The 15,570-nt window shown below is 34.6% G+C and overlaps 1 protein-coding gene across 1 annotated transcript in view; it reads right to left on the bottom strand.

The window, feature by feature from the left end:
- Positions 1 to 15,570, bottom strand: part of NBEA (neurobeachin) — a 685,485-nt gene that overhangs the window by 229,270 nt on the left and 440,645 nt on the right. The window contains exon 38 of the mRNA XM_077752635.1: positions 12,069 to 12,193. Within this exon, the coding sequence (XP_077608761.1) occupies positions 12,069 to 12,193 (125 nt within the window). The remainder of the gene's footprint in view (positions 1 to 12,068; positions 12,194 to 15,570) is intronic.

The following is a 15,570-nucleotide window of genomic DNA, read 5'->3' as shown; positions in this document are numbered from 1 at the left end:
TTCATTTAAAGATATTATTAAAGAAAACTACACAAGCATCAATGTATTTGACATGAGTTTTTGATTTAGTAGTTTGTATTTTAATAATATAAGTATTGTTAATACCTTAGATATTCGAGGGAAAAGACAAGCTTTCTAAACGAAGTTCACATCAGAATTTGCTTTAGAGTATTATATATAGGTAATGCATTTCATATATATGTCTCCATCATTGGAAGAGAATGGGCAGAATGGAAATTTCATTTCCATTTCAATTTCAAGTATCATTTCAATTTCATCCAAATGTAACATCAGGAAAAATTCTAATGTTTCTAAACATCTGGAAGTCAGTTTCACAAGATGACATTCTTTTGTGAAAAAGGGATTCTTTTCAGTATACACCACTTTACAGTACTTCTGGCTTATAAAATGTGTTTTGGCAAAATCTGCTCTTATGAAAATAAGATAAAATGCTTCAATTCAGGAGTGCCTGTGTGGCTCAGTGAGTTAAATATCTGCCTCTTGATTTCAGCTCAGATCATGATCTCATGGTCATGAGTTTGAGTCCTGCATTGGGCTCAGCATTGGACGTGGAGCCTGCTTAAGATTCTCTCTCTCCCTCTTCCTCTGCCCTTTCCCGCCCCTCAAAAAAAAAACAAAAACAAAAACAAAAGAACTTCCACTCAATGTCAGTTATACCTCAGTAATAAAAAAATGCTGCAATTCATTTTCAAATGTATATGCTTTCTTTTAGAAGTATTAATACTTTATGAATTTCTTGGGATATTTTAAAATAAAGATTATATTTCCTCATTAAAGCTGAAATCAGAACAGATACTTTTATAGAACAGTCCTTTTAGTAACTCTAAGTTTAATTTTCACCGAAAGGAAAAGATTTTAAGATAAATATACCTCTCACCTAATATTATTAGGTATGGTTACATGCTACCATGCAATAATATATATGAATCAATATATTACTGAGAACATTATAATTTTGAACTTTTCAAATAAGGTGAAATTTTTACTATGCTGAGAAACATACGACTCAAAAACATTTTATGCTGACCTTAATATAAATGCAGTAGATACATATATATAACACTTAACCATAATATATTTTCAAAAATATTTCAAGTAAATATTTTTCTTTGTAAATACTTTAAATTCAAAATTAAATTTTGTGTTTGACTTTATAGCACAGACATAGTATTTCTTTCATTAACAAACATAAATATTGCTGACCTAAGGACTAAAAAAAATCATGGTTTATATAGAACAGGATTAAAAAAAAACACCCAGACTTTGCAATGGAAATATCCTAATGATAAAAAACTGTTAGTGATACAGTATAAAAACACTACTAAAAAGAATGACTAAAAATCTCCAGTACCTTTTCTCTCTTTTATACCTGGTGTTGAATCAGGAGATTCCCTTCATTAACACAGTATCATTTTATGAAAGCAAGTATGTTTCACAAATGAAACAGACTCTTTCTATTCAAATTGACAGTTTCTATTTGCTGTTTCAAACACACTTTAAGTAAGTATCTGAGTGGTTATTGACTACATTTAATAAATATAGATTAAAAAAATCCATGCCATTCAGACATCAAATCCCTCCTTTCTTCGTTGTGGATTTTTAGTCTGAATGCATTAGATTTAACTGTGGCTCCCACTTCATTTTTGTTGCCTCAGAATATATTGAATAATCCAATATACATATTATCTAAACTACCATAAAACTAAAAAGCCAAGATGCCAGCTTCAAATTTATATTCAACTTGATTCAGAAATGGTAATCCTCGCTTGAATCAATAATTATGTTACTTATGGTCCATCTTAGCACATCATTACATCACATAAAATTAGAGTGCTGCATCCTTTGTGTTTTTACCAATGAAGAACGTGTACAGACTTTGTTTTAAACTAAACAAATGTTGTATCTGCAGGTAGGTTGTTCTCTCGAACGCTCAAGGAAAATATTCAGGGGTATAGTGAAGTAGAGAATTAGCAATATGGGTATTAATTAAGATAAAGTGTTCACAGAAATTGTTCTAAGCGGCAAATTCTTATTTAGATTAGTTATGCTTGTAAATGATTTACTGGACTATATGAAATAAAATAAGAAAATGGCTACCTAACATCAACAGTTATTGCTTAGTGGAAAAGGACATCAAGGACACTTGCAAGTAAAAGAATTGGATCAATATTAACGTGATTTTCATTTCATGCTTCCCCAACTCCAGTAAGCTGACAATATACTCTGATTATGTGAACTGCCGCAGAGTAACACAGAAAAGGTTATTAGAGCAAGAGGTGGAAATGGAATGCACTTTTTATATTGACAGGCCTGCTAATAGAGTATACTGATTTTCCAAGACATGCAATGCATTTTTACAATTTGGTTCTGACAGCAAAAATGGAATTTCATTTATTCCTAATTCAAAATATTCATATGTAAGCAATATTTCTTACAGCCGACCAACAAAGGGGATATCCTCAAGCAGCATTTTTAAAGTGAAAAAAATGCAATTAAAAAGGTGCAAGAAAATCTTATTGAATTTAAGCGCGGCACTATAGAAGTATCAAGTGCTAACTTAATAAGTTTCTTAACGGAGTGAATGTAGAAAAATGCATTCCGTGCTTTCTAAAGGAAATCTGATAAACCATATTTTAAGAATATACAGGAAAATGTAGAATCCCTGTGCATTTTAGACTTGATATTACTTGGTTGGGTTTTGATTAACCATGAAGTTAGGGTAATTTTGAAATATTCGAACTAGGATTTTATTACATTAAAAGTCACATGGCGCACTTTACCTGTGGAAAGAATGCTAAAATACACAGAAAACTTGGGGCAGTTTGGAACCCTCTAAATATCATAAAGAGCAGAGAGATGCATTTTTCATCTTTGTGATTACTGGAGTACATAGCATAGTGTTTGGTTCCTATGCTAAAGTATGCTTAGAAAAAGACAAACATGAATAAAGCCATCAAAAACAGCAAAGACAGCTGCTTTACATGGTTGTCAAAGAGGGATTTTCCCCTCTTGTTTTGTACTTTTCTGGCATTTTCTAGATTTTCTACAATGGGCATATTTCTTTTCAGGAAGGAAATCAGGAAGGAAGGAAGGAAGGAAGGAAGGAAAGAAGAACTAAAGAAACCTTACATCGTGAGTCAAAAGTAGATGGCAGATGAGGAGTAGGATGGAAGGAAGAAAGTTTTGACAACTCTAGGGATGAAAGATGAATCAGGCAACTGAAAGGAGGGCTGAGAGGGTGGGCACATTTCCTCTGGCAGGGGGTGGCATTAACCTGGGGAATGATGGTTGGTTTTTCTTCTAAAAGTCTGTCACAGAATTCAGTGTGGAAAATTTACTTCAAAATTCTGGAAAATGGGAGAAGGAGATATTTTGGCTCGATAAACAAGTGGCTCAGAAATATGGAAGAAAAAAACCTGATAAAAATTTCTCCTTGATTATAAAAAAATGGAATAGCTAAGAGATNGAGGGAGGGAGGGAGGGAGAGGGAAAGCACACATGAACAGGGGGAGGGGCGGAGAGAGAATTCCAAGCAGGCTCCACGTTGCCAGCATGGAGCCAGATGCGGGGCTGAACTCACAAACCGTGAGATCATGACCTGAGCTGCAATCAAGAGTCGGCTGCTTAACTGACTGAGCCATCGAGGTGCCCCCAGGGAACATTAAAAATCTTTTTAAAACTTTTATTCATTTTTGAGAGAGAGAGAAAGAGAGAGAGAGACTAAAGAAGAGAGTACAGAGTTGTCAGCACTCACGGGCCAGGAGATCATGACTTGAGTTGAAGTCAGACCCTTAACCGACTGAGCCACTCAGGCATCCCGCCCCTCAGAACATTTTAAAATACGTTTTTGTACAGGACACGTGAAGCGCATTCTGTGAACGACACTAAGTTCATCTGTAGGCTACAAGAGTAACCAAAATCTAACAGGTAAATTTCCAAGTTCAATCATGCTAAGTTCAAGTTCAATCATGCTCTTGAAGTTAGGAGAATTCCAAACGTACCTACAGCAGCACACTATATAGTAAGAGAATGGTATTTTGGTTGAGTGTTTGTTCTCTCTACCACATATTAGCACGTCACATAACTTCTTTGGTCTGTAATTTTCTCCAGTGAAAATCCTTTAATGGCTCTGTTGACAAATCCTTTCACAATGTGGCTTCAAACAGGCTTTCCAGCCCGATTTTGTGCAGTGTCCCCCGCTATCCTGTGCTCCATCACAGAGCACCATTTTCCATCCCCTGGACACATGATGTTGTACAGTGCGGTCCTTCTCTCCACATTGCTACCATTGCACTTACTGGCTTGTGAACATCTCCTTTTATCCTTTCAAGCCTGGCTAAAATGTATTTCTTCAGTTAGGCAACCCCCTTCACTAAGCTCAGATAGCATTTTAATATATGTCAACAAAAATACTTATCATGGTGCACTGTAATTACTTATAAATGCAATTGTGTATACACTTTATGAAAAATTAGTCTGAAAGCATATAAATGACATTATGGACAGTTCTATGCCACTCAGCAGTAATATAATTTTGTCAGCTCCCTATCTTAAACAGCCTTCGATGTTCTAAGTGGAAATAAGATGTAGGCATAAAAAATACATTTCAGAATTTAAAAATACTACATACCATGTAGACCTCTTCCACAGAAATCCTATACTTCAAAACTATGCTTTAAATGATGGAAGACGTGGCTATACTACTGTATGTATACCTTGAAATTAATTGACTATCAATTCAATAAACATCAGCAGCTAAGTACGTAGAAGTGAATTAATGTGGATCCCCTAAATGGAACAGAAGATATCATTTCTTGTTTTCAAATGGTTTTTTCCCTCAGAATCTGATACATTTAAAGTTAAACATTTTGTGAAGTTTTTACATAGGGGCCTATCATAAAATGTCAAATATTGTGGCCATTCAAAGGAATAAGTTATGCCTTCCTGTCTTGGTAATTTCTGATATTACCTCTGCCATTCCTGGCTCACCTGGTAAATTCCTCATCTTCTCTCAAGACAGTTCTTAAGTAATGACTTCTATGAAGCCTACTCCAACCCGTCAGGCTCACGGTTAGTCACTCTCTCCCCTGTGCTCCTTTGCGAACTTTGTATCTCTCTCTGATAACTGTTTCTCTCCAGTACACCAGGATTTTTCCACCCAGGTATTAGTGGCATTTCGGGCTGGATTTCTGTTGTCATCTTTCTAGGAAGCTGTCCTGTGCGTGACTTATCAGTAGTCTCTAGTTAGTAGATGCCGGTAACAGGCCCCCACTTCCACCCTGTTACAAAGCACTAAACTACGTGCTCTTGGAGGGTAGAAACTGTCTCCAGCTTCAAAACCAGCATCTAGCAAATGCTTGGCATAGAGAAGATATTCAGTAAATGTTTCTGAATTAATAGTTACTTGATTCTGCTGAACCTGTTTAAAGCCTACAATCTGAATGTTCAGTGCAAAAGCAGGGGAGTTGTAATTAGAACATCTGTTGATACAAAAATGCTATATAAAGTCTGTAAAGTGCATTTGATAAGCATATTTTATAATAGCATTTATATAATCTGTTTTAATTATTTTAAGGGACTATAAAAATGAAAAGGTAAAGACAATGTTCTGATATTAAAATATGACACTGGCATAAAAAAGAGCTGAAAGACGATTCCTTGCATGTCTTTTTCTTCCTCTTTTAGAAGAGTTTACATCATTAACTTTCAGTGAATTCTTTTAACCATAATCAGATCACCTCATTTATTAAAGATATGGAGATTCAATTAATAATACACCAATTAAAATGGAGTTATTGATGAACAGTAATAAGATGTTTGTAGCATTTCTACATAATACAAACAATAGATTAAGTAAAAAAAATCAAATCATATTTCTCAAATATGATAATAACTAAACTCTTAAAAGGAAGTCAGATAATTAGCTTCTTTCTCAACAATTTTTATAGATGTGTTAGTATTTTTAGCTTCAAGTGCTTTTCTTATTTCTGCAAGTAGCACATTATAGTACCCATGCATATACCATCAAAACTAATTTAATTCCAGATTCATTACAGGGCTGCTTTTTATTCATCAAGGTCATATCTTGATGGCTTCACAAGCTTAGATAAATCAGGTGTTAAGCAGACACATCTCTGAGGAACCTAAGGATGTTCTCATTTGCAGTTCTCAGCATATCTTATTATTTATTGCCAAAGAAATGACTGATTAACTTTGTCATCTTTGCTCTATGTTTTTTTTTCTTCCAGCTGAAGCAGTCTGCCCTGTTTTGCGATGCCTGATCAGACCTATTTAAGATGATGTCTTTGATCACAGACATGGGGAGCTTGCGATCCCAGGCTTTGATGAAACATTGTTCCACTATAATTTTATGGAAGAGAAACAGAATCCTAAATGATAATTGACAGTCAACAAAGACAACCAAACTTATTAAGATTTTGTACTATCCTTTGACAGCATAATCTTTAAGCACCAGAAATGCACCAGAAACTGACTAGACTAGGTTTTATTTAAACACATAAATACACAAAACCCTTCCTTTTCAATCATTTCCCCATTAGCCAATTTGCCCTAAAGAAGAAAATCTTGCGGGTCAGAAGATGAATTTACGAGTTTAAACTATTTTCCTTATATTCCTCCTTATGGACTGTCAAATTCCAACTAATCAATTAAATTTGCACTTTTATGAACTTTTACTATTTGAAAATACTTGAATAACATATTTAATATGTACAAAATTAGAACATTAAACATTAGGGAAAAATTACATGCCTCCAGGTTTTTATTAATCACATTCCAACACCAAGGCCGAAAGTATATCAAATCACACCAAATCTTTTGCGCATGACAACCTCATAAATTATTCAACTCATTAGTATTACTAAGAAGCATTGAAAACTTCATCAGTATTAAGAATGTTTTCCCACAGAAAAAGGTCAACCAAAAGTTTTAATAATGAAATGGAAAAGAAAGCTTTTCAAAGTCAGTATGAAACAAAATTACTGTCCTTTGTATCTTCTTGAAAATATATCCAGTTTTGATTATTTGTTCATATATAAAAGAAAGCACTGTTAATATATTTGCTTTGTGGTTCCATACAGATTGTCTGGAAAGAATGTCCAAATTATGGCTAAGTGTTACTGCCTATCACATGAGAGTTTCACTACAGTTTAATCTAAATGCTTGAATTTAGGGAAAAGTCAAGCGATAGAAAACATTTTAAATAAAACAGTAAGTCTGAAAATTCAGTTTTAGTTCTGTTACTTAATACAGGCTCACATTCTTGAAACAGTATTACTATACTATAGGAATGAACACATAGACCTAACCAGTGTTCAAATCCCAGGGACTGCTTTGATGGCCATGTAAGTATTCCCTATTTTATTACAACTTGTTTTATATTCTGAAGACTTTGATCACTCATTCAAACACTTATATCCATACTGAAAGTTCCATTCACAAAATATTCTCCTGGTCTTAAAAGAGTTTTGTTGCCACAGTGTAGATGAATGAATACAATTTCTTTTGACCAACGATTATAGCAGAGTTTTTGTGCATTTAATGCTTAATTTTCAAGACAGAATATACAGGGGAATTGAAATACTATAATTATTTAACACAGAAGAAGGAACAAATTGAATTTCAATTTCTCCTAGGAGCCCTCTCAAAATGTGAAGCCTTTTACAAAAAAAATGTACAATAAATACACCTTTTCTAGGTCGGCACAAACCAAAATATTCAATAATTTAGATGCCAGTCTACATGCTGCTAGACTTGAAGACACTTAAAACACATTTAAATGTTTCATGGTAGGCAGAGTGGCCAGATGGTGGGCTGAATTTTTGACTTTTCTATGAATGTTCTAGCAATATGTGAACAAAAAGCTTTATTTAAAATATTTTCAATTAAGATTTTCAACATTTATTTTTATTGGATGAAGTTTTTTTTGGTAATACATTTACTTACTTTCTTACTATTTACTTACAGAAATAACTTTATCTATAGGTTAGGAGGCACATTGAGAGTTTGGAAGAAGATACGATGCTACCTTTTTCTCTTGGCAGTTTGTAATACTTCTTTCTATTTCAGATAGATCCCAGCAGGGCATATTTTCCCACTCACCTCTTTACATCTTCCATGTTTTATTTCTACTCTCTACACAATTGCAAAAGCCCACTGATATAAACTGTGATGAAGGTTGAAGGCGTATGCTCTAGAATTGGTTTTGGAGGTAGAATTGTTTCCGTTCTCTTTTGTCTCCCATTACACAATCTTAATCTTGAGAACGATGTGACAATAACTCCGGAATGGGTACCATACAGCTCGCCCGGATATTTTATGGCATACATGTGGTCTCCGTCTCAGTTATGTATAAAATAAAAACATAAGTCTCTTGTCTTCTATTAATGAAACCAACCCAAGAGAGATATTAGTTCTGAATCCTGCTCATTCTGTATTTCAAATTCATAAATTGCTCCATACTTTAAAATACTCTTACACTAATTGCTAAAATCAAAGTATAAGAGACAACAGGTATTGGTGAGGATGGAGAGAAAAAGGAACCCTTGTGCACTGTTGGTGGGAATGCAAACTGGTGCAGCCGCTCTAGAAAACAGTACGGAGGTTCCTCAGAAAGTTACAAATAGAACTCCCTCATGATCCAGCAATTGCACTACTGGATATTTACCCCTAAGGTACAAAAACACTAATTCAAAGGGATCTCTGTACCCCGATGTTTATGGCAGCATTACTTACAATAGCCAAATTGTGGAAGCAGCCCAAGTGTCCACTGATAGATGAATGGATAAAGAAGTGGTATATATATGTAATGGAATATCACTCAGCCATAAAAAAAAGTTACCTCTTGCCTTTCGCAACTACTTGGATGGAGCTACAGAGTATAATGCTAAGCAAAATAAGTCAGTCAGTGAAAAGAAAATACCATATGATTTTACTCATATGTGGAATTAAAGAACAAAACAAATGAACAAAAGAAAAAAGGAGAGAGTGAGAAACAAACCAAGAAACAGATTCTTAACCACAGAGGACAAACTGATGGTGACCAGAGAGGAGGTGGGTGGGGGGAATGGGTGAAACAGGTGATGGGGAATTAAGGAGTGTAATTGTGATGAGCACTGGCTGATGCATGGAACCGCTGACTTGCTGTATGGTACACCTGAAGTTAATGAAACACTGTATCATAACTATATTGAAATTAAAAAACTTAATAAAAAAGGGTTTATTTATGGATAGACAAAAATAAAATAAAATACTCTTACACTACACTCAGAGGTGTTTAGTATTACCTACATCTTTCATCTATTTTAAAATTAGACTACTATTTTCAGTTTAGGTTCAGTAACAGTAGTTACTATGTCATCAAAAGCTGACTATCAGATGTCTTAAAAGATTTTAAGGTAAAAGATGTTAAACTTTGTTCCTGATAGGCTTTTTTTTTCTAATTTTTTTTTTTCTAGGAGAGTGAGAGAGACAGCGTGAGCAGGGGAGGGTCAGAGAGAGAGGGAGACACAGACTCGGAAACAGGCTCCAGGCTCCGAGCTGGCAGTCAGCACAGAGCCCGACGCGGGGCTCGAGCCCACGAACCGCGAGATCATGACCTAAGTGAAAGTCGGACGCTTAACCGACTAAGCCACCCAGGCGCCCCTCCTGATAGGCTTTAACATTGGTTTAATAATAGAGATATTTTACAAATTAAAAATACAAAGTATCCAGTTTTACAGAGAATCTGCCAATTTTTCTCTAACAGACTATTTTATTGTCTTTGTTTGTTTTTGCCTTAAAAAAAAAAAAAACAGACTCTTTAAAAGCAACCTAGGGGCGCCTGGGTGGCTTAGTCGGTTAAGCGTCGGCCNGACCCTCTCCTGCTCACGCTGTCTCTCTCTCTCTCTCTCCTAGAAATAAATAAAACATTAAAAAAAAAAAAAAGCAACCTATAGGGGTGCCTGGGTGGCTCAGTCAGTTAAGCTTTCAACTTCAGCTCAGGTCATGATCTCACAGTTTGTGGGCTCGAGTCCCGCATCAGCAGCCCAGAGCCTGGAGCCTAGTTCAGATTCTGTCTCCCCTTCTCTCTGCTCCTCCCCTATTCATGCGCTCTCTCTGTTTCTCAATAATGAATAAATGTTAAAAAAAAATTTTTAAAAAGCAACCTATAGAATGCTGAATACAGTATAATACGGATCCTGTATAAATAAACCTTTGGCAACTTAGTATCACTAATAATATCAATTCAGCCTAACTCTGTTAAAAATGGTTTCTATATGTTTCTATTTTCAAATGGGATGAATTCAAATAGGATGGGTTGGTGAAAAAGTCTGAATTATTAAGAATATGAGGTGAAGTTTTATTAATTTCAAGTTCATATTATAAAGCATGACACTTTAGGTATTTCTAAAAATCTCTTCTATACAATGTAAAGACAATATCTCATTTTAAGCATAAAGATAATACATCAAGATTAAATCCTTATGCACTAACATCCTTAGGTGATCTCTCTTGTTGATTAAGGAAATCCCCTATAGTACCGGTCAACTATAATTTTTTTCTAGCATGTTCTTTTCTATAGTTACTTTTATTGTATAAAGTTATGTTGAAATTTTTATCTTAGGCATAACAGTTTAATTATGAAATTCTCATCTATTTACTATGTTTGAGTCTTACTAAGTTACATCAATTCCCAGACTACTTGTACAGCAAATTTTAAAAGCTTTGCACATTTTCTTTTTATCAAGATTAAGTATTTTCTCTGTCTAATCCTTCAAGAATATGAATCATATTAAATGTTATAAACTAAAGGAAATTTTACAATAGATGGTTCACTTACTATACTCAAGTAAATGAAAATTAATTAATAAAAACACAAGTAATTGTAAGAACAAAATTGGTTAATAACAAAAATATATAGACAGTGTTCATTAATGGTATTTGCTGAGTGTATAGAGTTTATACAATTCTGAGATGATCAATTACACTTAAATTTGTTAGAGCACTTAAAAATGGGACAAAATAGTCCTATTTATATTTCTTGGTAGACAACAAATTTAAATAGCAGTATTTTTATTAAATTACAAAGTATTTTGATATTTTCTATTTAATATATATATTTTTAAAGGACAAATTAGGGTACAGTTCTACTGTAGTGTAGCAGTTGATGATCTATTTAATGTGAGATGCTCTTTTTAAAACCGTATTTGCAACCCAATGGATGACTAGGAACTTAAATGGACATATTGTTGCAGGATTTATTTTATATTTTTGTTTTAGAGTGAAACGAAGGGAATAAAATAGTAAAAATTGAGAATGTCATATAATGAGATTATTAATAAGACATTCATTTTTGTTAAATACACAAATATGTGCATGTACACACATATATATATATATATACAAACACTATACGTGTGTATATATATTTCAGGCATATGTGTATATTTACATAACATACATGAGCGTATGTACTCATACATATACACATATGCAAATTGTACATAAAAATGTATAAGTCTGAGTACACAGTTAAATCGTTTATTTTTGTCACCTTGTGTCTTGGTCATCAAAGTCTGAAAGACTTTGAAATTGAAAAGAAACTGACTTTACTCTAGTTTCATGTTGTATAAGACAGATGCTGAGTAATACTCTGTCATTTTTTTTAATGTTTATTCATTTTTGAGAGCAAGAATGCCAGCGAAGTAGGGGCAGAGAGAAGGGCAGAGGATCCAAAGCAGGCTCTGCGCTGGCAGCGGCAAGCCAGACGAGGGGCTCAAATTGATGAACTGTGAGATCATGACCTGAGCTGAAGTTGGGCGCTCAACCAACTGAACCAACCCAGATGCCTGCGAGTCTTTTAATCTATTAAAAGTGGGTAAAATATTGGGTTAAGTATCACCTACATGATGCTGAAGGATAAAGCAAAAATAGTATTTTTGACTTATGACCTGCTGAATTCTAAATGCTAGTGAAAAAAATGAATTTTCAACCACAGGATCCCATCACATGCAGGGATGTTTTGTGTACAGGGCATTGGTACTGACCATACTCTACTGCAGCTTTGAGCAGTGCTTCAGCATGGGTGGAGCCAAATGCATTTCGAACAAATCGCCTCCTTCGACGAAGATCATCTTCCCAGTAATCCAAACGCCAGAAATCATGCAGTTGGCTAGGAATGAAGAAATAAACAGTAGTCACTATTGGTAACAGTGTATAATTGGAAATATACCTTTTACATAACATTAAAGCTTCATTTCTTTGGTCTCAATGGAAAATTAAGATGATTTTTGAGATATTTATATTTTACAATTGTGTTTACATACACGGTTCCTGTACAAATGACCAAAACTTAAAATAGTAACATTCTCATATTTTAAGCATTATAATACTCAGCTCTGTTTTCTCTACAATGTTCTTCCTTCTACTGAAAACATTAATCATGGGGAGTTCAGTAACAAATGCAGCATCAAATTACCAGTATTAATGGCACAGTTTTCATTCTTTTACACTGTTTTTAACAAGGCTTGTAAATCACAGGATAGACCTCACTACAAATAGTTTGCAATTTAATGACCATGGTTTCTTCGTAGACTGAATTAAGAACCATAAAATATTGCCTGCTTGGATTTGGTGGAACAATGATTAAAATAATGTGCTGAAATATTCATTGAAATAATTCCCTGCTGCCCACAGCAACCTGAGAAAAGTGCAATTTTATCCATTATTAATAATACTGAATTAGAGCTGCAAAAAATTCCAGTATGTGGTAATTGTCTTGGTAAATTATTATTCTAACACTAACAGAGTCCTTGGATGACTTTACCGCTTTCAGCTAATATAAACCATTAACAATCATGGCCTTCGCTGAGTAACATTGTCTAAACCATGTTATGCTCTACGGCAATATTAAAAATCCACAAGATATTTCAGAAACTACTGAAATCTGTTCATTGTGTATCAATGGAATGTTTCACAGTATTGTTTTTGTTGTTAATTTAACTTCAATAAAGGGTGATAAATGCCATTGTCTTAGAAGTCTGTTTTTCTTCCTCTATAGTATTTGGAGTTACATACTCAAGAGAGAAGATTCTAATTTTCCTGGGCAGCACTATTCATAAAAACATATAAAATGCTTTTATAGAAGATTTGATTTCATTTTTATTTTGCTATTTTATTGTAAAAGAATAGTACATTTTATTAAAGCAGGAACCATATATGTTTTGCTCATCATTATATCTCTAGTACAATATCTAAGACATACTATGTTTTTGATAAATATTCAATGAATTTATCATGCCAATTTTTTACTTTGAAAATCTATAGACATGTAGTCATTGAGAACAGTAACATACTTTTGAAAAACATTTTTGATTTTGTGGCTATATAATTTTGTTTTCCCCAACTTAATTGTGAAAGAACATAACAAGGTAAGGGACATACAAAAACAATGTTAAAAAGACTGCCTAAGAATAATGGTTACAAGTACCTCTGTGACTAATTTAAAACAGGACAATATCCATCCTTACAAATACAGACTAATCCTAGTAGTTTAAGAAAGTACCTGCTAAAGTCTTGCTACAACGATTTTCCTTAAGAGTGTGTTAAAATTGGGGCACCTGGTTGGCTTAGTGGGTTGAGGGTCCCACTCTTGATTTTGGCTTGGGTCATGATCTCATGGTTCATGAGATCGAGCCCCGCATTATATTGGACTCTGTGCTGACAGCATGGAACCTGCTTGGGATTCTCTTCCTTTCTCTCTGTCTCTCATCCTTGCATGCTCTTTCTCTCTTCAACATAAATAAATAAAAATTTAAAAAAGGGAGTATGTCAAAATTCATCAGGAGAGACAGAGCTAATGTTATCTCAAATTTCTAACTATAGACATAGTTTTTCTCTATTCCTTCTATTAGGTATGACTGAAAAAATTTGGACACTATATGTAAAAAATTCCAGTATGTGGTAATTGTCCCAGGGTTGTCTTTTTGCCTCATATGTCCTAGACTTCGAGGCAAAGAGGCTAGCAACCTAGATAGACCAATAATGGGTAAAGACCAAAAAAAAAAAAAAAAAAAAAAAAAGAGTCCCCAACAAAAAAGCTCGATTTCTCTAGCCAAAGAACCAAGAAAGGTGCAACCCAGCAACAGAGAAAACTTTTAGACAACTACTGCACTTTAGCTCACCACCACAGAGAAATAGTGGCCCTGCCCTTCCCACACCAGGAAGTTAGCGGGAAGCCTCCATGTGAACCCTAATCAAGATGCAATGCGGACTCTAACATCCTCACTCAGGGGTGGTATCAGGAAGAAAAGCAGGGAACCAGGGCTTGCATCGCTGTACACCACCCTCAGTAAGTCAGCAGAGACCATGTGGAGGGCCCAATTTCCCCCCTGCTAGACAGTAACAAGGTGTCCTTCTCCCTCCTCAGTCGGGTGGTATCAGAGGGGGCCTAGTAGAGAGTCAGGACTTTCACCGTTGGTCAACACCAGTGAGGCGACCCACACTAGCCTCACTAGCTGGAACTCTAGTAACCAGGAGCTGTCTCCTCACTCTCTTCATGTCAGCAGAATACAAGTGGGGAATCTAGATTTCTACCTCCACCTGGCAGGAAAGATGCAGCACGTCCCCATTTCTCCTAATGGAGCAAAGTCAGAGAAAGTCAACTAAAACAGAAGGTTTACATAAGACACAAAATTTCTCAAAGAATAATAAGAAAATATCCTGTTTCAATCTAAAGTTACTTGTCACACCAAGAACTCAGAAGATTTCAAACAGAATGTAAAATGTCACCAATAAATGCTCATACTGAGATGACAGGGATGTTAGAATTTTCTGACAAGGATTTTAAATCATGTGTGATTTTTAAAAATGCTTCACTGAGCAATTACGAAAATGCTCGAAACAAATAGAAAAAAAAAAAAAAAGAAAGCCTCAGGAAAGAAACAAAAAGTCTCATCAGCAAAAAAAATGAGAAGATATAAAGAAAGTACCAAAGAAATTTTAGAACCAACAAAGAAATGACCAAAATAAAAAGCTCAGTAAATGGGCACAATAGCAGAATGGAAAGGACAGAAGAAAGATTTAGTTAAATGCCAGACAGAAGAATAGGTATGACTCAATCTGAGTAACAGAGAAAATGGACTGGAAACAAATGAACAAAACCTCAGGGATCTATGAATTATAACATCCAACATATTTGGGTCATGGGAATTCTGGAGGGAGCGAGGGAAAGGAGCAAGGCTGAGAGTCCCTGAGAAAAATAATGGCTGAATACTTCTCAAATTAGGCAAAAAAGACTAATGTACTGATTTAAGAAGCTGACTGAACTCCATACAACTGAAGAAATTTATGCCAAGACAAGTTTAATCATGATTAAACTTCTGAAAACAAAGGACAAAGAAAAATCTACAAAGCAGCCAGAGAAAAATGGCATCTCACCTACAGGTATAAAACAAGTAGAATGACAATGTATTTTATATCAAAGGCTATGGTGGCCAGAAGAAATGGCCAAATAATTTTTATGTGTTGGAAAAAAAAAAAAAAAAAAAA

Source organism: Crocuta crocuta, unplaced genomic scaffold, assembly GCF_008692635.1.
Source record: "Crocuta crocuta isolate KB4526 unplaced genomic scaffold, BGI_CrCroc_1.0 scaffold190, whole genome shotgun sequence".
Classification (NCBI taxonomy): Eukaryota; Metazoa; Chordata; class Mammalia; order Carnivora; family Hyaenidae; genus Crocuta; species Crocuta crocuta.
The sequence above is the reverse complement of the archived record's forward strand: the minus strand, read 5'-3'. Positions and strand labels throughout refer to the sequence as shown.